The sequence below is a fragment of the Pogona vitticeps genome, chromosome 1 (genome assembly GCF_051106095.1).
Source record: "Pogona vitticeps strain Pit_001003342236 chromosome 1, PviZW2.1, whole genome shotgun sequence".
NCBI classification, from domain to species: domain Eukaryota; kingdom Metazoa; phylum Chordata; class Lepidosauria; order Squamata; family Agamidae; genus Pogona; species Pogona vitticeps.
The window spans coordinates 84830518-84853052 of NC_135783.1; the positions used below are offsets into that span (position 1 = coordinate 84830518).

Consider the following 22535-nt stretch of genomic DNA (forward strand, 5'->3'; position numbering starts at 1 on the left):
GGGGAAGAAGCTTCAGACAACAGTATCTCTGTTTCTTGATAAACATTTAAGCAATTTCTGATCTATGTATGATTTTGGTCTGATATGTGATGTAGTAGTAGTAGTAGTAGTAGTAGTAGTAGTAGTAGTAGTAATAACAATAACAATAACAACAACAACAACAACAACAACAACAACAACAACAACAACAACAACAACAATAACAATAATAATAATAATAATAATAATAATAATAATAATAATAATAATAATAATAATAATAATAATAATAATAATAATAATAATAATAATAATAATAATGTGGTATTAGGGTAAATTCTGACTGATGGCAACTGTTTTCAGGGTTTTTCAGGTAGAGAACACTTGCAAGTGGTTTACCATCCCTTTCTCCTGGGGCAGGAGTGAGCAATTAATTTCTATAGGGGACCACATGAAAAATCTGAACTGTGTTCGGAACCAACTTTACTTAAAAATAAAATGAAACAGTGATGTTATGATTGTTTTTATTTTAAACTTGTTAATCTTCACAAATAGTAAAGAGTTTTTTGCGGTATGTTAAAGATAAGTAACTGATCAACTTTAGACAAAAAGCTATAAATGGTTTTGATGTTCAACTTGTTCAGTGAGAGGAATCCAGTCTGTCTTGGGCTTGAACAAGTGCTTGAATACTGGACTGGAGCAACGACCGGTGAGCCAGACAGGAGCGGCTCGCGGGCCGTATGTGGTCCTTGGGCCACACTTTGCCCAGGTCTGTTCTGGGGGTACTTTGCAACTACGCAGGTTGGCCAAGGCTACATAGGCTGGGTATTCTCCCCTGAGTCACAGTGAGGAATCAAACTCCCAACCTCTGGCTGCACAGCCAGGTACTTAACCCACTGAGCTATTTTACACAACAAATAATAATAGTGGTGTATTCCCAGTCATGACTTCAGGGAGGGACCACTGCTTGGAAGGTAGAGGATATATGACGCTTTGTGAAGCCCATACTTCTAGTCATTGCTGTGTATTTACTGTTTAAAAAGGAGCTTCTATGCTATGTCTGTTAAAGGCATTTACTTGATACTTGGCAGACCCATTCCCAGTTAGCATCACAGGCACTGCAACAACAGATTGACGAGCTGACTGCTTCAGTGTAAGCAGATACACATATTTTTACATGGATTTTATGATTTGCAAAATTAATCAGAATTTCAATACTAGGACAGCCTCTTTGAACCAGAGAACAGTTTTAACGAGGGGGGAAAATGGAAAATACCAGTTACATGCCATCTCTCAACAGCCAAGCGAACAAGATATGTTTTAGCCGAGCAGTTTGGACATTTAATGAGCTGCACAGGATTGTCCGGCTGGACTTCAGCAGCTTAGAGTTCGCTCACAGATGGCTTTTGCCCCAGTTCGCTTTAATCCAATAATGCTATTCTGCTCTGTCTCGCACTACACACTCTGTAGTGCTTTCTGAGTGAAAAATAAGGGCTTCTTCCAGCTGCTATTGATAAAAGAAATGTAACTGCATCACAGCTCTTTTGCTCATCATGTGTACATGGCTCTCAAGATCAAAATTGCTGAGACTAAGGTAAAGAAAATCAAGTCAACCCTGAACTCAAGGTCATTGTGTAGCATTACCGTACGCGACGTAGAGCAGGTATTTGGAAGAACAATCTCCTTGACTTCAATATAAGGTGTTTTGTTTCTTTTTTCTTTTTTTCCCATTTAGTTCTTGAAAAATGCAAAGTAAAATACAGTATGAGTGATGCTATTGGGAAAGCATTGAAAGAGCAGAGAATAAGGGCTAGGGCAAATGTCAGCCATAAAGAGGATTTGTGTAAATATACCAAACTGTAGCTCAGAATGTTTTCTAACAGCCTGTTTACATGAGCTCTTAAAACACCATTAGTTGCTGCTTTTATTCTGTCCAGAAGTGGGATAAATGCCCCGAAACTGCATGAACTGACATAGCCCTAATTATTTCAGTATAAGAGCTCTAGAGGAACTAGTTTGAGAGTGGTGACCTACAGACCAGGGCATCTCTGTGATGGAGCCTTTTAGAAAGAGTGTGTGAGAGAGACAGAGCATTGAATTTCTAAAGGAAGCTCTTTTGAAAGGCTCCACATACACATTTAGATTTTTGTTGGAAGGGGGGAGGGGGAAATGACACATATGGGCTTACCCGTTATCCTGAACTTAAGTGCTATCTTGGATCAGAACCAGAGCATTTGGCACCCAGCAGAAATAGTCCCAACAGCTGAAATAGCCTTTTGGCATCCAGTTAGAGACTCTGTTCTTTTAATGTTTTCCATATTTTTCCTATTCTTTAAATGATTCTGTTCAAGTAACTGTAGCCTTCCCAGTATTAAGTCAACTAGAGCTTTACACAGTTGTCTAGAAGTATGTCAAAATAACATGAGGCAGAAAGCAAAGCAGTGTCGTATGTTACTGGACATGGGACTTGGTGGCTCTCCCAATTAGCCAATGAGTCATTCAGTGAGTTTGTTCAGATAAATCTTCTTTTACTTTACCAGGTGCAAATTTACTCCAGAGTACCCGGGACTGCTTGATAATCCAGTCATACATGACTGCTTTCTTCATTCTATTTTTAACAATCCAGGAAAGCGTGAAAATAATAACATCCTTATAATTATCTGGAAAATCTTAGTACAGTAGATGATGCACTTAAAAAGTAGTGGTATGTGCCCTAGAGTAGTTTAGTGCATAGCCAGGATGTTTAGTGAAATATTATTGTTCAGCCATGGTGATCCATTCCGCAGTGCTTTCCTGTGAGGATAAAAATCAGGGCTGGAAGGCATTAAGGGTCCATCTAGTCTGAAACGCACCTAGAGGCCATCAGATTTGTCACTAGCCCTCGGGGTGTCCAGGGCAGGGCAATCCGCACATGACTGCTGCAGACTGTTGGGGGGTGGGGGTGGGAGAGAGCACAAGAGTTTTCTGACACCTTGAAAATGAATAGGTTTCAGTTGGCATGAGGTGCTGCGAGCTTCTGTAAATGGGTTAGCCTTTGACAAGGCAGTACAAGCTCCCCTCCTCCTTGAGGTAAGGAATGAAGGCCTGTGGACACTCACCCAGAAGAAGGGGAAGGAGGCAGGTGTTGAGGGCATGCCAAAAATGGACCGTCCCACATGGCCTTAACCCCAAGAACCTCTTAGACCTGGGAATTTTTGAAGCAGCTGGCTAAAAACCAGGCAATGTGCTTGAGAGGCATCGTGGAACAGTAAGGGCCTTCCTGGGGCAACAACTGCTGCAGCACACTTAGGGTATCATCAACACCGTTGCCTTTTTAAAATTTGACTAGTAGTAATCGTTACCATAAATGAATGCCCCCCTTTTTATTTTATTTTTTATACTTTACGGTGTGATTTGAAAGTGACAACATTAATGTGATTCTTACACACGGCAGCTAAGTAAAAGTACAAACTGGCCTGAAATGCATAGGTATAGGGTGTAGCCCAGTCCTTCTCTTTGTTGGTTGTTGTAGGTTTTTAGGGCTGTCTGGCCGTGTTCTTGAGGTTGTTCTTGCTGACGTTTCGCCAGTCTCTGTGGCCGGCATCTTCGGAGGACAGGAGTCAGAACTCTGTCTGTGCTCTGGTGCAGTTTTGTGGCACAATAATAATAATAATAATAATAATAATAATAATAATAATAATAATAATAATAATAATAATAATAATAATAATAATAATAATAATAATAATAATAATAATCCCGGATCCGGGCCATGAAAGCCATTGAGAATACCTTCTCTTCGTCTTTCTGTTTCTCCGAGGTTATTCCGAGCTGTCATTCCTCTATTCCTGATGTCTAAATGACCTCCAGAGGACTCAAAAAGTACAAAGGCTTCAAAAGTACAAATCACGCGCATTTGTACTTTGCTAGTGTGTAAGAATCGTTTTTTCCCCCCTGTCACATTCAATAATCACTTTATAAAATATAAATAAATTAAAAGATTAGACTTCATTCACAGTAATTACAACTATGGGACAGCCGTTCCTGTGAATCTCTCATTCCTAGCCATTTTTCTTAATTGAGGCTGCCATCACCCATCTGTTCTTCCTGTTTCCTCCTCTTTGATGAAGAGCAACGGCCCAGCTTTGGCAGTGAGCCGCTCTAACTATTTCACATGGATTTTACTGTTGTACTCCACTGCTATACCCCATCTTGTGCACAATTTCAGAGGAAAAATTTCTTTCTTCTAGAAAAGGCATCTCCTTCAACCCCCCAACCCCCCTTTACTTGAGGAAGCAGGTAGAGGACCATGAAAGAGGCTGACAGTACCAGCGCTGGCGAATTCCTCCTCAGGCAGAATTGGAGGAGGGTCCTTCCAGAACCATGTCCTTAAAAATAATTATTTCAAATATTTGCATGCTCTAAATATTGGTGTCCGAGATCAGTGGTCCCCAACCTTGGGCCTCCAGATGTTCTTGGACTACACCTCCCATAAATCCTGGCCTGCAGGGGTGGTAGTGAAGGTTTCTGGCAGTTGTAGTCCAAGAACATCTGGAGGCCCAAGGTTGGGGACCACTGCCCTAGATAAGAGATCTGCTCACCTTACTCTGGTCACAAATCCATAGATTCCCTCCTCTGCCACTGGGCCTACTCCTTTTTACAAAACAGATCCATTTACTTTGGTTCAGGTATGTGATCACTTGAACTGATGTAGAAAAGCTAGAATACGCTCTTTATTTTTTTAACAGTGGAAGTGAGGAGGGAAGGAGAAAATGAAGAAGCCCCTTGCTGTCTCCACTTCAGAGGAGGGTATATTAGCCATTAGGGAAACTGGGAAAGCTGAGGGAGGCAAAGTTCGAGCTGTTGGGGAGAGGGCCTGGATCTTTCCAAATAATAAAAATTTTCTCTTTTATAACAGCTTGGTGGCAGCACCTAGACAAGAAAAAGAAAAAAGAGAGAGAAAATGAGAAAAGGAAACAATGAGAAAATTGGCATTTTCTCTTTGTTTGCAACTTATTATAGCTTATTAAGTAGCTCTTCTGAAGCTGTGCCACCTGCTGGATACAAGAGAGTTACATTAACAAGTTGCAACCAAGGCTTTCCTCTTTCTCCCTGTGTGGCCGGATAATTTTGGACTAACCCAGGGAAACCCAAGCTCCCCAATGCGACTATACAGTGATTGAACGCAAGTGAATTCACATTTCCCTCATTGTGTAATTGCACCCTTACTTAAACATTGTGAGTTCATCCTGTTTTAAAGTTTGTGTTACCTTCTGCCCTTGCCCCAATGAACACCACATTTCTGTTTCATGGCAGAACACACAATCCTATAAGGTCTGTGGACTGAGCACTAATTCAGCAATAGAAGTAGGGAACAGAACAAGATTTTAGCCAACTCTCAAGCTGAAGGGACTCCAATAGAGATTTATGTAAGATCAATAACAATAGAAGTTTAACATTTGAAAGATGTAACATGAAAGAAAAACTGCAGGAGGAGAGAAGATGAAAACAAGTAGATTCAGGCAGCTTTTCTTAATGTGACAAAGTTGTTGTAAGGACCATCTTAAATGGAACCAGGGCAGGGAAAGAGAAGCCATATCAAACTGGTCTCTGAGGATCAAACTGTGTGTCACAGAGAGCCTGTTGTTTGAAGCTGAAAGCACATTGGTGTTCCAGAGACAGAGTTTCCAGAAGAACGCCTGAGCAATAATACTAGAAAGTCTATGGTTCTTTGCCCCGAGCAATCATAGAACAAAGAAAAATAATTTGCAATCTATAGGCATTGTAAAAAGCTTGGACTGCGACATCAAATGTCATTTAGTAGTTAGAAGATTCCCAGTTGTAAATATGTGTTACCTGAATTTTATAATTTGCCTCTCGAGATGGATTGGCCTATATATCACCTCATGTTGCAACCATATGTAATGGCTGCTGCTGGAGGAGTCACCTGGGCTGGTGGCAGAAGCAGCATCACACAAATAATGTCTTAAGCCAACAGATATTTCTTAGAATCTTCTGGAACACGGAGCAGCATTTAATTTTAAAGACCCTTAGCAACTGAACCAAAGGATTTCTATGATGCCAATGTAAGCCAAAGATTGGCTGGCTTTTGAAGTGATAGCGACCCCAATGGTTCCAAACCTGAAAGGTTGCATGGCCCATTTACATTTTTGGACTTGCCTATTGGCAGTAAAACACATAGTCCTTTTTTTTTTCACATGTCTCCCTCTGAAAATCAATTACAAATATTCAAGCAGGTTATATTTAGCAGCAAGCAGAATATCCACTATGGCTGGTAACTGATCTGCAACAGAACTTCCATCTAAAGAGGAGAAGGCGAAATCCTATGATGCTCTTAGTCTTTAGCTCAATGTGTGCTGTCTTACACCGACAGGCTTTCTCTCTGTTTTCAAATTCTGTTTTGTTCATATATAGAGACTCCTCTCTTTGTTGTGGGGTTTGTATTAGTGCAATCATGTGCACATACATTCCCAAGTAGCCTCTCTCATAAAACACTCTAGCGATCGTTCTGACTATTTCCTAGCCCATTTGCTCTCAAGACTTTGACCCTTCAGATGCCTTGGATTTGACTTCAGATCCCAGGTATGGTAGACCATGTTGAGTATGCTGGTGGTCAGTGCACAATTGTGGAATTAATTTGGTTTATAGAGTGATCTTACCTCAGTGATTTAGGTATTTGGCTATGGAGCCAGAGGTTCGGAGTTTGATTCTCCCCTGTGCTTCCTTGATAACAGTTGGACACAATGATCTGTAGGGTCCCTTCCAGGTCTGTAGTTCCAAGATGATGATGATGATCAAGATATCAGGACAGTGTCTTAACATTGGTAGCTTAACATGGTTTATTTTTTGTCCAGTATTAAGCAGGTATTGTTCACAGCCATGCTCCTTTATATCAATGCACTTTAAGAACCATTACCTTCCTTCCTTCCTTTTAAGGAATTCATGAACTCCTTACAAAAACATTTCTGTTTTTGTTTTTCCATTCAATATCAGTTCAGATGTTCACTTTATGTGAACTAGGGTTGGTTAATTTGCATTCACACATTTGATCTTGTCATGACTAGTTCATATTCTGGTGATGTCATTTCCTAGTCAGCAGTCTGCAACGGGTGTAGTGCAGCTCCCATGCATGTACATTGGTACATATTCCTCAGCAAGTAACAATCCCAAATGCCATAGTCTCTGTCCTATAGCCAGTTCCACCTGTAATTTGTTCTGCCCCATATTCTCTTTCCTGGTATAATTACTGCTTCTTTACAGCATTATTAAATAATATACAGTATTTTGGAAGAACCATCACTAGTTGTAGACTCAACCAAACTCTGTAACTATTTAAAGTTTTGTTTATTATTTCTAGAGTTTAGAAAGGTGGACTTTTTATTTATGTATTTATTTATTTTGGACTACAACTCTGCAAGAAAAATTAAAACCTGAATTTGAGAATGGACAGACTGTATCGTGCTACATATTCTGAATTCTAGTGTGTGGAATGGAATTATGGACTTTAACACAAGGAACTATGAAAAAAGCCAGAAGCTTTTGAAAGGCGAGTTTATTGCAGGATACTCAGAATTTCATAGATTAAGAAGGTGACCAATGAGGAAAATTAATAAAGATCAAGAAATCATTAAATACACAAAAGAGAGAAAGCACAAATATTGTGGTGCCATAATGAGAAACAAATGCTACCAATTGTTGCCCTTGATCATTCTGGGTGAAATAAATGGCAAAATAAGTACAGAAAAGAAAAGGCAGCTTTGCTTGAGAGAACTGTGCAATCCTGCAATTAAACAAAACACAAAAGTTTGTTTGAAAAAAACCTATGTTTTATTCTGTAAGGTGCAACCTGAAGTCTTGAGGGGAAGAGAGGTCTGAAGGATATGATGCCCAGTCCAGTCCTGTATCTCTCCTGCTAAGAAACAAGAGAATGCAGCTGATTTGGCATTCCTCCCTTTGGGGGCAACCATCGGTACTTCACAGGAGCAAGTACATTCAGGTGGCATGGATGGCATGTTGCTTAGGAACGCTCTTCACTCAAACTCAACAAGAAGGGGTCTTTTTAAAAGTCATGCTGTGTCTTTATTCTTCAGGGTGTTAAAGAATCTGGTGGCTAAGAAAGGAATCTTAATTAATTATTTTTCTTTTATAGGTTGTTTTATGCAATCTACTAGCATGTGTGGTCATATTCTACTCCGTCTATTATGTAGTCCTGTGTTGTTGTTTCACAGCATTCAGGTAAGAATTTGTTCACAATCATTATGCATGAATGGACAGATCAATGAATAACATATATCATGAAAGAATGCATGAGTGAATACAAATAATGGTAGATGACGCTTCAGAATTACAATCTTGTAGAATTTTAGTGGAATTTTAGTGGGTAACATAACCCTGAATGGTTGCAACTATATACAAACATATTGAATTTTTGAATTCTATGTGAAGAAAAGTATGTGTGGGGGTTAAATGCATATTGTGATGTGTAAAATACATTAACTTAGGAAGCCATTTAAAGCATGTAGGAAATAAATACACTGGATAATTAATTTGCATTGCCATTTTATGAATAGTTGATGTTCAGATAGGTTGCACATCACCAGTGACATGTCAAATATCTTCAGCAGACTGCAGATGTTGGACGGACTGGCACCTTTTGATTTTAAGACAGCCCCTTCATGGATTAACCCATATTATTTAGGTAAAGTATCTTGTCAGTTTTTTTCCCCTTGAAACTACTACCCAGTTTTTTTCCAGTGAAATGCTTGAATATATAATTTATACAAGGCAAAATAATGGTCTTAATTCTTTCACCTTAAACATAGTTTAGCAATTTCACATTCATTGTACAGCATCAGTCACCATAAGGTCAAGGATAGTCAATAAGCTCCTTTGTATGTTTAGGAGAGATACATAAGGTGAGGGAAGATAATGGGGCCCACCTACCTCCATTCTGAAAACAGAATAGAGGTAGGTGGACCCAGCATCTTATTGTTTTCTTCAAGCTTCAAAATATCTGGGTCTGCTGCTACAAGTACACTTCTCTCTTTTGTAGTCAAAGTGAGATGGAAGAAAAAAAAGCTTCCCTGTCCTAGACATTCTGTATCCTTCAACAAGTAGACTTATTCCTCCTGCCAAATATGTCTGCTCCTTCTCTGAGAGACAGATGTGTGTAATTGGTTCCTACCAGTATCCTGTATCTCCCATTTTCTCTGGTTTTAGTCTTCAGCTTCTGATTTTTATCTCCAAAACCCTAATCTGAATACAGGTAAATCTTGGAAAAGTTATTTGGGGGGGGGGGGCTACAATTCCAGAATCTCCCAGCCAAGCATGACAAGTTGGATTCTGGGGGTTGTCAACAACTTAACTTTCCCAAGTTCTGAATATTGGTTCTAAAGCATTACCAAGAAAGAACCAGCTGCAGTTGAATGAAGCACTAAAGGACATTGCAAATGGATGACAGAACAATTCCCAAGATGGGGTGGGGTGGGGGTCTCCCTTGCTGGATGAAGAACTTCATACAAAAACTGGCTAATCATTTGTTGGAGATGTCCTGGCTATCAATTCTCTTCATCAAATGAGAAGGTGGATAGAAGGCCCTAAACTGTTTTGTCAGTCTGTGAGCCCCATCAGACCTGTCCACTTCAGCGGGATGTCCCTCCTCCATTTTTTGGTCCATAAAGGAATGACATGAATTATCAAACTCAATGGGATTTATTGTAACTTGGATTGGGGGGGGGTGAGGAATCGAATGGATAAATCATCTCATCAGAGTCTTAGGGATTCCAGTTCCTCTTCTGGAGAGTCCTCTGCCCAGAATGCCTTGGACCACTCCTCCTGGGGGATCCTCCAAGCTTATTCACTGAGGTCTTCCTCTCCTTCCCCAGTGGACTCTGGTTCCCTTTCCCTCCACTGTGCCCTTTGCTACTTCCCTCTGGTTGCTGATCCTTTGTTTTCTACATCTGACAGCCGTCCTCTTTCCTAGTCGGCTTCTGCAAGGGCTCTGCCACCACTGGCAGCAAGGTGGCCTTTATAGCTACCATCTGCCAGGGGTAGACCAGTTCCCTCCTTTCCCCTAGAAGAGGGCAAGAATGAGGATGCCCCTGTTGGTGAGCCATCATACTCCAACATGAACACAAATGCCTCAGTCTGCTGCCTTTCCCTGCACAGAATGGTGGGACCCCCTCAGGAGACATTGTTGTGGATGGGGCAGGAGACTCGGTCCCTGAGTCAAAGCATAATGGCTCACCAACAGAGGCATCCACGTTCCTGTCTTCTTCATACTATCTTAGCCTTACTCACTCCTTTGCCCAGGCGTGAAGGGCAATGGGGCCCAAAATAATGTGTACTCCTCCCTCATGCCAAGACTTGTGGAAGGCTCACCTCCAGTCTATAAGGAGTTTCCTCCTGCCCCCTGTGCTACTAGTGCTTAGGGGTTCTGTAACGGGGGGAAAAAATTCACAAGTTGCAACACAGCTGCCTCACTCCTTGCCTTGCTCTGAATGTTGAAGTGAACCAAAGTACAAACACCCACCAGCTCCCTTCCCAGTCTTTTGGTCCTCTGACTCTACAGACTCACAACAGACACATAAAAACATGTCACATAAACAAACAAACAAACAATCAGACTTTCTCTTACTCTAGCACTGTTCCTCTTCTTACATAGGGACCCAGAGAAGCGTAGTCATTCCTTAAGACTTTAGATGTTGTCTTGAAACATAGGCTCATCAGAAAGCTAGCCCTGGCTGTGAATCCTTGTTGTATAATATGGGAAACATTCTGGTTCTGATTCTTTGCGAAGCTAGAATGGTTTCCCTCCTGTTCCACATGAGGGAGATTTATATTAAGTAAATATCTTTTAGTCTATTTCTAGTGTTTCTCCCAAGGGAAGCTCAAATGCTATGAATGTAAAGCCTTTAAAGTGTAATTTGTTTTGACAAACATCTTAAACAGAGAAAGAAACGGGGGGGGGGGGGAGCTGTAACTGAAACACTTTTAGATGCCAATAACATTCAGTGTGGTTTGTGTGTGGTGGACCAAGGAGACTCTGTGCAATATGCCTCCAGGTCACATGGAGAAAGGAAAATACAAAGAGTGTTTATAGCAGAGTAGCCCCAGCCAGAAACACTAGACAGTGTCCAGACTGTGTAATAATGAAGTTGTGTGGAGGCAAATGAAGGTAAAATGATGGGAAATGGGTTTTGTTGTAGCTCCTTTTGAACATTGCCAGTGTGGTATATTTATTTTATTTATTTATTTATTTATTTATTTGATTTTTACCCCGCCCCTCTAGACCATGTCTACTCGGGGCGGCTACAATGGACACAATGATGGACTCGGACCCTGGAGAACAGGGTCAAATCCCCACTTGGCCATGGAAATACGCCAGGGAAGTGGAATCGGTGAAAACCACTCCTTAAATACTTTGCTTACCTTGAAAGCCCTATTAAGATCGCTGTGACAACCCCAGACCTACTGGGATATGCCACAGTTTCACTAAGCTGCCACCAACCATTCCCTGTAAGGAGTCACACAGACCAGGAATGGATTTTTAACAAACAAAGGAATAAGGTTTATTTAAATAACACACAGGGAAAATAAAATGATCAAGTGAATAAGATACAGTAACGTGGCTTAGTCTCAATCATACATACACCAGTTTGGTTCACACAGAACACCTTTAAATAAAGCACAGACCCTGAACCTATCAGTTCTGGCTACCCATAAAGACACCTGAACCTATCAGGTAGGTACTGACTGACACACAGTAGTACCCTGTCTGACACACAGACTCCCACACCAGCTTCTTCTTCCCAGCTTCTCCTCCCAGCTTCTTCTTCTCTAAACTTCTCCACACACGCTCCACATATATATACAGTACAGCCCCTCCTCCTGATGTCCCGCCTTCCACTCCCCATAGGCTGGAACTTTCCCTCCAAACCCATGACAGACAGGTAACATCAGTGCTGTATGTAACAATCGCTATAAGTCAGTTGCAACTTGACAGCACAGAACACACACACACACACATTTTGAACAAGGAAATCACCTGGTATTTGATAAGCAACAAAATGCTGAAATGGAGGGTGGGCTGGTTCATTGAAAGAAGGATCCAGAACATCAGTGTGGGTACATCCAGCACAGTGGACTGGTCTACTGCCCCAGTACTAATTTGAACAGGCACATTGAAGGACATGATGAAATACAATAGTTGCTAGTCTGGGAACTGGGAGCTAAGAACCACAAGCTAGGTGGTTGATGGCATTGTTTACCAGAGCAAAGTTCCAGCCTTTTCCGAATCAGCCTTTGTACAGGGCAATGGCCAGCTTTGCTGTGCAGTCATTACAGATGCTAATGCTGTGATCAGTGGCCCTTGTAATTCCCTGCATACCTTAGCAGCATACAGAGTTTTATCAAGTGTGCATGGGACAGAGATCAGCAAGTTCTGGAAGTGTGACTACCTGCTGCTTTTCCATATGGCCCTCACCACCATTTCAGAAGTTGGAGATCTTGCAAATACATCCTATTTTATCCTCAAACATTCTTTGGATATTTTGACCCGTGTGACCCATCTCATCAATGCCTGATTCTGAATAATGAAGGACATGCACCAACCTTTGCCATTTTTATAAAAATAGGTCTTAATATTTACTGTTGAAGGGCAAGGCACCTCAAAGATCATGAGAGGCCCAGGCCACTTTCATTTTCTGCGGTTCCTCATATATTAAAAAAAATGAAGAAATGCCAAAACAGAGTAATAAGAATTATAGTGTATTTTAAAGGTGAGGCCTTCTGTGAATGCAAGTTATGGCCAAACAGCTCTCCTGCCCCTTTCTCATTATAGGCCCCATTGAAGGGGGTACTGGATACATCCATATCATTTTTTTCATGCTGTCTCTAACTGAGATTTGGTTTCTCAACTATATTTTATTATTGTCATATGCCACAAGTGCCTTTTTGGACATAAAGGTGGATTAGTAAATGAATGAATGAACGAATAGCTATGCTATAGTGTTGTGTAACAAGACTGCAGAATGAAAAAAATAAAGCCAACAATTTACAGAGAGTGTGCCTACATGTTGTGCTTTATTGTGGTAGAGTTGGAAACACTGGTTCTCATCATGGTCATCCCCATAGTCACCCCCTCCAAGGAAGATGGAAAAATGCTGTACTGTTCCATATTCAGAAATGAGAAATGTGGTGTGTGTCTTTGGTTTGGGTTTTTGTTTGTTTGTTTGTTTGTTTTGTAAGCGAATGGCTCTTAAATGCCTATTCAATACCTAACCATGCACGAATATTGTGCAATAAAGCAGAGGTGGCTTGCAGCGATATATTGATACTGAAAAAAATCCATTTCTTTTCTGGCTACTGCAGCAATTGCAACTACCTATTGAGGGAGCAGGGAAGCCAGATGGGGTGGGGGATGATATTATAGTTCAGTATATTGAGTATGTACTTTGCTGAGTACCTCGCTGACTACTTTAATACTTAGTCATTTGTTCTGGCAGATTACAGCATGGGAACTCTAACATGCTGAAGTTGTTACAGGATTTTCACATTACTGCTAATCGGTCTGCAGGCTCCCCCAAAGTGCTTTCTGACAAAATTAACTAGTACAATATTAACTAGTACAGCTCTGCTCCCTGGGATCTCTTCTTAGATGTCAGGTTTACTACCAGCATTCATGTAAAATTCACCATTGTGGCATTCATCAGAAAGATTATGACTGTTCAGTTGCTCATTTGCACTTCAAGTCACTTAATTGCACTTCATATCTCATGCTCCACTCAGACAGCCACTGCATCAGTTTTGGCTTTTGGTTGCTTATCCGTATTTGCTGGATTATTACCGTATATCATTCCAGTACAGGGTCTGCTCTCCAGCCTACAGCTCTTTTGTGATCTGCAGCTATGTCACACTTCACAGCTGTGACCAATAGTCTGATTTCTAGCATTTCTATCTAATGGCAAAGTTTCTGCTATGATTTCTTGCAGCATAAATAGGCAAGCATGCAAGTGAACATCCCTGAGCTGCCCTACTTCCGGTGCACTCCTCTGCTTCCTTTGGCCACTGCTATGCTTGTTCACACAATAAATGGTGACCAAAGACAAAATAAAATCTTGCATAATTCCACATCAACTTCTGATTTTCCCTATGGGAGTTTGGGAGGCAGTGGAAGACAGGAAGGCCTGGCGTGCTCTGGTCCATGGGGTCACGAAGAGTCGGACACAAATTAACAACAACATAGGAGTTTGGCTTCAGAGTTTTAAATGAGCATAGTTATGATTTTGTGGATTTATAGAAAAGAAAAATATAGGAGTCAAGCAGCTTAGGCTTTCCTAATGTCATCATAATGCACATTTGGTTGACAGTCAGGAAACTTATTACTATTGATGGATAATTATTTCAGTTTTTATGGAGCTTTTTATAAAACCAGTTTAGGGCTGGTGATTCCATGATGAAATGGTTTAATTGAATTGGTGTTATTTTTGTCTCAGGACTGAAGTAGGCATTGTGAGTGACACATACTGTATCTACATTCAAAGAAGAGGACCACTGCTTCTTCTCCATGCCTCTCCAGTAGTATCTAGTAAAAACATTGATATGTAATTTCTTAGACTTGGAGTCCCATCTACCACCCCAAATCAGCAGCTAATGAAATGGAGCTGGAGTGACGAGATTTTGTGTATGATAATATAATGTCTTTGTTTACAAGTTGTTATCAATGAAATGCCAGGATATTGCACTTGGAGTGGCCATTAATTCCTAGTAACGTCTACTTCATCCCTGAATCAATATGTACAACTTCATGAATACAAGGTCTGTTCTATGGTAGACATTTCCCATTCTGTGTCTTTCCCATTCATAGAAACTGGACTGGATGTAAATTTGCTTTTCATGCTTTGCACAAATTGGCCAAACATGTAAGCCAGGCGCATTTGTTCTGAGGATATGTGAGATTTAGGAGTGGATGGGTTAGGAGGTTTTCCTTGCTGATTTCCTTGACATCAACAAGCACAGTGGTTGCAGAGGGGAGAAGAGAGATGGTTAGTATTCTATTCCTTCTTCTCGTCTCATGTGCTGTGAGTAAGGAGAACCAATACATCCAAGGTTATATGTGAGACAGAGAGGTAGATTAATTACAATAATGGCCAGAGCAGCTGTTGAACATTTGATGAATAAATTAGAAATACCATTCTTGCTTAATACCTTGGGCAAATCAAAGTAACACTCTTTTTCTTTCCATATGTCTTGCTGCTTATAGCAGGCAGTCAGGAAAGAGGGCCATGGGACTGATAACCAAAAGACTAAGCATACTATTTTATTACCAGAACAATTGCATTTACTATGTTAAAGTAGTGGATGTTTACTACTAATTTTGGCTAACGAGGCATCAGCTCTTTGAAGGATAAGGTGGATTATTTACTGGTCTCAATAGAGAGCCAACTGCTCAGGGCAACATTTAACTGTGTAAACTTTTAAGTTAATTTCCTTCCTGAGGTTACTGCTGGTTTAAGCAACAATAAGTACCCCCACACTACTTTAATTTAGTGTATAATGGGATTTTGTTCATGGCAGGTAGGAGACTACATTAAATACTTCTGCACAGGAAAGCAGGGTGAAAATTATTAAAGTCTACCTTATTTGTAAAAGTAAATACTTAAAGACCAGATAGTAGTATTTTAAAGCTTGTGAATCAACCAACATCTGAGAACATGTTCATTTGCAAACTGTCATGTCTTTTAAATTGTAGTGAAGTTGTGTGTAGTGTGTGTCTTATTGCTTGCATTGAGGATTGCATTATCCAGATACAGGTCATAATTACAAAGCTGGTTTTCTTCCGTATTAGACCTTTCTGCTTAGAAAGTAGAAAAAAAGCCTTTCCCAGATATTTGGCCTCAAAATATAACTAGCCATGCTGACTGCATTTGCTATTATCCCGGATAGTGGAGTTCAGAGAGGGGGCACAGATAAGCAGAAATGACAGTCTTATGAACATGTGGCATAGTGCAAGGTTCCAAGAGGATCACTGGAGGTCATCCAAAATCCCAAAAACGTAGTGAGATCATGGATTTCCACCTCTAAATAAGAAAAATTGTGAGAGTACAGAAGAACAGATTCAATGCAGAGTTTGGGAAAGCTTTTTTGACTGGGGATTATGATTCCCAAAATCCCAACACACCCATGGTCCATAACAGCTGGGGAATTCTGGGAGTTGTAGTTGCTTCATATGCTTGCTATACCTAGGGTGACTATAATGTATTTTCTGTGATTCTAGTTCTTCTGATGTCAGTGGAGATAACTTATTTTGTCTCTGGACTGCTCTTTGTCTTGGTTGTAGAAGAATGGGTTTGGGATTATGCTATAACTGTTACGATCATCCACATCATGATAACTTCAGTTGGTACGTATGCTGATTAATAATGCCCCTTGAAAATGGAGTAGTCCTATTTAAAAACAAGAGAAAAACTGTTTTTAGAAACAGTACTGTTGACTTTATTGGGACTATTTAGATCAGCGGTTCAGGTGTTGTTGGACTGCAACTCCCGGAAGCCTTCACCACCAGCTGTGCTGGCTGGGGTTTCTGGGAGTTGCAGTTCAAAAACACCTGAGGAAACCAAGGTTAAGAACCACTGATTTAGATAGTAGGCTTTCTATTTCCCGTGATCCTGTGCCATGAACAGTGGTCTGGCATACAGGTAATACAGGTAATAAGCATGACTTTACATACATATATTACATGCATGCATTATAGGCTGATGCTAGAACTGGTGTATCATGTGCTCATACACAAGCAACCCAAAATAATGTGGTGGGGAATATGTGCCTTAGTGATACTTCACTAAAAAAACAGTTCGTAGTGCATAGTATGACTTTCCAAGCCTTCCCACTTTGAAGTACTCCAGTGTAATCAAGAAATAACTGAAGGCAGGGCTTGGAATACTTAGTGTGATGGTTAAGAGTGTCAGATTAGGATCTGGGAGATCCACTTTAAGTGGTATGAAACCCCTAAGGCTGATCGTGAGTTGGTCATTGGCCCCAGTATAATCTACCATATAAGCATGATGTAAGGATAATATGAGGGTGGAGAAATGCCATATATGGCTTTGAGCTCCTTGGAAGAAGGATGGGATGTGCAGTAATCAATAAATATGGGAATATTCTCTGGCATGATTTGGTTTTCCATGGTCTCGCTGAACTCTATAAAACAAGGCAAATGTATTTTCATAGAAAAAATGTTGAGATGAAGAGCGTACACTGATGGTATTGCACCCACTGATATTGGGGCAATAACATACAGTGATAACCTGCAAATCCTTCTGGATCATCTGGAATATACAGGGTTTTTTTTTCCTCCACAAGTGGTAATGCAAGGCACATGGCTACTGTTTATATATTTATCCACTCAAACCTTAATCTATCAATGTGCATGAGTAAAAGCTGTGCACAGAAAGCATTTTTAAAAAAAAGTTACATAAAATCCTTATGACCACCTTTCTGATAGGAAATGAAAAGCAGACAGATGGAATAATGTATTCTCAAACTGGAATCTACTGTATAATCGTTTTAGAACTGCAGAGCTGGAAGGGACCCTATGGATCATAAAGTCTAACCCTTGTCAAAGACGCAAGTAGGGAATCAAACTCTCAGCCTCTGTGTGGCAGACTGCTCCCATATATGTTGTGCTTCTAGATAAAGTGGGCCATAAATGCCTTCCAGAATCAAAAAGGACCACAACCCCAGCTTTGTCCACCCAGTTTATATTTTTTTTCACATCACCTGTGTACGACATAACTCTTTTGTTATAATAAATATTGTGGGGAGTGCACTGTCTTCACATTTTTGTTTGAGTAGTTGATCAGTCTATTTTTAAAAGGCTTCATTTTTATTGCATTGTTTGATGTAATCTTCCATGTTGGCATTAATTTAAAAAATGTTAACTTTTCATTGCAGTTATGTCTGAATTTCCATGGATGTTGCACTGGTGGGCAGCTTTAGGTATGATTTGAATCACTAGTATTTTAATACCTAGTTATTCAGTGACATTGAATTTCAAATGCATTTCAAAAATAAAAATAATTAAGAAATATGGCAAAATGTGCATCAGTGACTCCATTTTTATTCCATTTTTCAATTCACACTGAAACCCATGGGTGTAACTACTCATGTTGACTCAGGAATTATTAATTTCATCTTCTTAGAGCCAATCTAGATGGAGATACTTCTGCAATTGAAAAATTAGTGAAAGGATTTCCAGTAAATGAGAGCATGGTGTAAGGGCTCCTCTGATTGGAACCTTGGTGTTAAGGAAAACGGATCTTTCATCTTTTGCCCTTCCCGTGTGTCCAGACTGGATCAAGCCCACCTTCTATTTTCAAAGGAAAGAAAGCTTTCATTTATGTCAGTGGCTCAAGACTGCAATGTAGTTGTTGAAACCATTTCTTCAAATGCATATCTTTGTACTGATACAAGACTGATAAGGCCTCTTGTTATTATTTCATTTCTGGAATCTGAAAAAAAAATGAAAGGAAAGAAGTATGAAAATCAATAAGCAAAAAAATTACAGTTGAATGCATTTCACAGTACAATAGTGGTTGATTCCCAACATGAAAAGCTACTTTTTAAATATATTCTTCCTAATCACTGCTACAGCTATTATAGAAAGTTCTGTTTTATTTCTTTACAGGTTCTGGCCTAGTTTCAATGGTTTGTGGCGGACAATGTTTGGCATACTACCTCTTCAAAGACAACTTTATTTACCCAATTCTGGACGATTTCTGAAATAACTACTCATGCTCTGTAGTGCTTCTTTCTACTCTGCTTTCTCAGGAATGACATTTGTGGGCCAATGTCACCATGCAGTTTTTATTAGGTCATACTTTCAGACATTATCAAAACCCAGGTTTGTTTCCTTGTTTGTCTCTTAGGTGCTGAGTCATTCCCTTTGCGAGCACACTCGGTATGCTTTGAGGAAAAGGCTGAGCCCCCTGGCCCCACCAACTTTTTCTGCAAGTGTCTTCGCAGCCAATACATTTTTCTCTTATATATAAATTCTCCCAGTGAACATGAACCCAATTTTTTTGCTACATGCAAGATTCATTTCCACATATAGAAAGAGAGAAGGGAGACCTAGATGTTCTCCTCAAAGTGTAATGACTATATTTGTAGAGGGAACAATTGAATATTACCTACCTACCTGAACACCATTTTAAATGTAATAAAATGTTGGTGCAACAAAACAGGCTATTTATTAGTTGAATAAGATTGAGGAGAACATGAATACAACTGGAAATAAAAGTCACATGTGGAGTATTGTTCCAGGGCATAATTCCAGATTAAACTTCACAAAATTACTACAGTTTTAATTATCGTGTCTTTTACAAGAGCCGGCATGGGGTGAAATTAATATAGACAACCCAAGAGGAAACATGTTAAAAACTATAGCTGCCTAAGGCTGTATTTTTAGTATGGTCTAATTCTTAAATTACAAGGCTACAGAATCAGTGCTACAGAATTTTACTAGCATGGAATGATGATATGCATGGAATGATGAAAGCGCTATGGGGCGGTATATAAGTCCAATAAATAAATAAATAAATAAATAAATAAATATTAAAATTAAAAAAACCCAATGAGTAACTAGAACTTTTCTTCCACTATCATTGCATCTTTACAATGTGCACATAAAAACGTCTAGCAGTGCATTCTGTGTTATCTTCTGTTGGATCAAGGGGGACCAGATGCAAAAGAAAACAGGGTTCTTGACTCTTGAATAATAATGCAACTAGCTTGTGTAGAAAGGAAAATCTCAGCAGATATAACTGACATGGAAAGGTACATCTGTTAAAATTTCCCCTTTCTGCACAGTTAGTAAAGACTGTAAGACTTGCCCTCTTTTGTAACTGACAGTCTTAGCTACATCATATTCATACTTAGAGAAAAAGATGTTTAAATTCATGTTTATTAGAGCTAAGCACCAAAGATGACAAGAGGTCTACCTCTGACAGAACAAATTTAACGAAATGCCATAATTTGGGGGCAAAACAGTAAATTTAATATAAAAACAACAATAATATTGTTTACCATTGAAAATAAAAATGGAGTGGAGTTCCTGGTTTAATTAATGTAGATCCACATAAAATACAGAAGAAATATCCAGTTGCAGCTCTATGCAGTAGAATTCATAGATTATGGTATTTGTTATAATAATTTGTTGTTACGGTATTTTTTATTGTGCAGCACAGCAAATAATCATTCTACAAGGCAATTCTAAAAATGGAGTCAGACCAAACAAAAAAAATCTTTGAAACCATACTTTGGATCAGCACTAAATTTGGCACAGATCTATCATGGTCTGTTCTTGCTTCATGCCAAACTTGAGACAGTTTGGGCAAAGGATTTTTGAGTTATGATTTTTTAAAAGTTAAACTATTTTGCTCCTCTGTGCAGAAACAAGTGGCCTTAAATATGTCAAGATTTAAAACAGATCAAATAAATTGGAAATGCCAGTCATGCTTATCTTGAAAGAGAATGATTGACCCAAACCATGTTTTTAACTTGGAAAGAATCCAGGCTTCAGGGGCTGAGACACTGATCATAAAAAAATTCATTTCAAGAGAGGAAAAGAACTACTGTTATAAACAGAGCTTATAACAGGCTGACCAACAAGAGTATTGCAAAGTACATATATTCATTGCAGCTTTATGGGCTGGAAAGAGAGAAGTTTGGAAAGCAATGAAAAATTACAAAAACTCTCAAAACAGATTTTTTTCGGTAAAGTAAAAAGCAAACAAACTTACTTTAAGTAAAGTTAAAAAAGGGGCAGTCCTCCGGAAATAAGGACTTTTGCAATGTATCTCCAGGGAATTAGCATACAATTTTGTAAAGGGATATTCAAAGTATTTCTGCTTTATCAATCACAGAGCAGTTGTGTTTATCCCAGCCCTGAATGCTTTCAGTAAACATTCTTTCTGGATTTCTAAGATGAGGCTCCTGACACAAGTCTTCAAAGGGAAAATCAACTCCACATCTGGGGTAATCTGAACTTTTTACCCAATTAGTTGGCTCTCAGGAAGAAAACGTCTCAGTTGCTTCCTAGCCAAACAAGCATTGGTGCTGGGAAAGGGATTCTGTGCCTGGTTGTAAAAATATTTTTAAAAATATTTTTAAAAGAAGAGAGAACAAATATTCAAAAGCTTGCTTGTTTAAACTATGAAACTACTGTTTCTTGCTTTGTGGCTGGGGATGGTGTTACCTGATATTAGCAAAGCTTTGGTGCCTATATCCTATCCTGGTTCCAACCATCCCCCCCCTTACCACTATACAGTTGTTTAGTAATTAAGAAAAACACTCCAAAGATGTATGTGCTGTCAAGTCACTTCTGATGTGTCGTGACTAGTGGGTGGGGCATTCTGCTTTAAATGAGGGTGATGAGGGTGTCCCAGGCCCCTGGGCCCTTTTCCCTGGGAAGCTGGGCTGAGGCTGAAGGCCAGGTATGTTTGCATGGACATTTTGCTGAGGAGTTGTTGTTTTTTTGCTGGGCTTTCTTTTGGTCTCCCACACCGCAAGGCCTAGGGGATGGGGCTTTCTGCTTTAAATGAGGGTGTCCCAGGGCCCTGGGCCCTTTTCCCTGGGAAGCTGGGCCAAGGCTGAAGGTCAGGTATGTTTGCATGGACATTTTGCTGAGGAGGTTTTATTTTTGTTTTTTTCCCCCTGGGCTTTCTTTTGGTCTCCCCCACCACATGGCCAAATTCTCTGATTCTATCTCTGACCCTAATATGGTAAATAGGAAAGCCAATTAGAATTGCATACACCTAGGAAGCAGGAAAGTTCTAAGGGTCGGATCACACTTCCACACTATTAAAGAGCAGGCCGGGTAGGTGGGGCTTGTCAGCCATGGAAGGCTGCCCATCTAGGAGAAGGAAAACTCTGATTTCAAAACTCCACTGCCTTGTGGCTATATCCACTCATGGAAAAGGCTTCAGGAATTAACCTAGAGGCAAGATCCAGAGCTGGAGTCCCGAAGGCAGTTTGTGTCGTTCTGCCAACTCCTGCGACGTTGCTGTAACCAGTTGTATTGGCTCTTGCCTTTCCATTGGACCATTTCAGCAATGTGGAGAGGGGGGGATCTGTTGCTTGGGTAACAGCCTGTCCTCCATATTACTTTACCTAGGCTTCATGCTCTGGAGAGGACACTCCTCGATACAGAGCATGTTACCATAGTCTCTCGAGACTGAAGGATGCCTGTGCAAAATCATGCCCATGTGGCCAGCAAAAGGATGCCAAACTTTACATAATAAAGGGCAACCTGAATACCAACAACACCAATGGCAGTAATCAAGATGGTCTACAGAATATGCTCTTGTGTTCACTACCATTCACACTTGTTGAAAAAACAACCCTAGCAATTGCTTTGTGTTTGGGTGAGAAGTGCTTAACTGATGAAAAAAGAAGTCAGACTGTGGGACTTTCCCCTTCATGGTGTCACTTTGTGAATGGTAGAGGACATGATATTCCACAGCAATATTGGGCTGTTTCCTGGCATTTTGAATTGTGGA

The 22535-nt window shown here is 40.0% G+C and overlaps 1 protein-coding gene and 1 long non-coding RNA gene across 2 annotated transcripts in view; one reads left to right on the forward strand and one right to left on the reverse strand.

Annotated features, from left to right (window-relative positions):
- Positions 1-1451: 1451 nt before the first annotated feature.
- On the forward strand, positions 1452-19610 carry TMEM244 (transmembrane protein 244). Its single transcript, XM_072996859.2, has 6 exons — positions 1452-1573; positions 8129-8214; positions 8604-8677; positions 16256-16381; positions 17932-17976; positions 18665-19610. The coding sequence occupies exons 1-6, from the start codon at positions 1541-1543 to the stop codon at positions 18757-18759; spliced, it is 459 nt and encodes a 152-aa protein (XP_072852960.2). The 5' UTR covers positions 1452-1540; the 3' UTR covers positions 18760-19610.
- LOC140706503 (uncharacterized) overlaps positions 18357-22535 on the reverse strand; it is a 42662-nt gene continuing 38483 nt past the window's right edge. Inside the window, exon 3 of the long non-coding RNA XR_012086146.2 lies at positions 18357-18488. This is a non-coding gene — a long non-coding RNA (uncharacterized LOC140706503). The remainder of the gene's footprint in view (positions 18489-22535) is intronic.

Coding starts and splice junctions, on each gene's coding strand:
- TMEM244 (XM_072996859.2), top strand. CDS start 1,541: ATGGCTCTCAAGATCAAAATTGCTGAGACTAAG. Junction 8,678..16,255: donor GATTAACCCATATTATTTAG/GTAAAGTATCTT, acceptor CTGTGATTCTAG/TTCTTCTGATGTCAGTGGAG. Junction 16,382..17,931: donor CATCATGATAACTTCAGTTG/GTACGTATGCTG, acceptor TTTTCATTGCAG/TTATGTCTGAATTTCCATGG.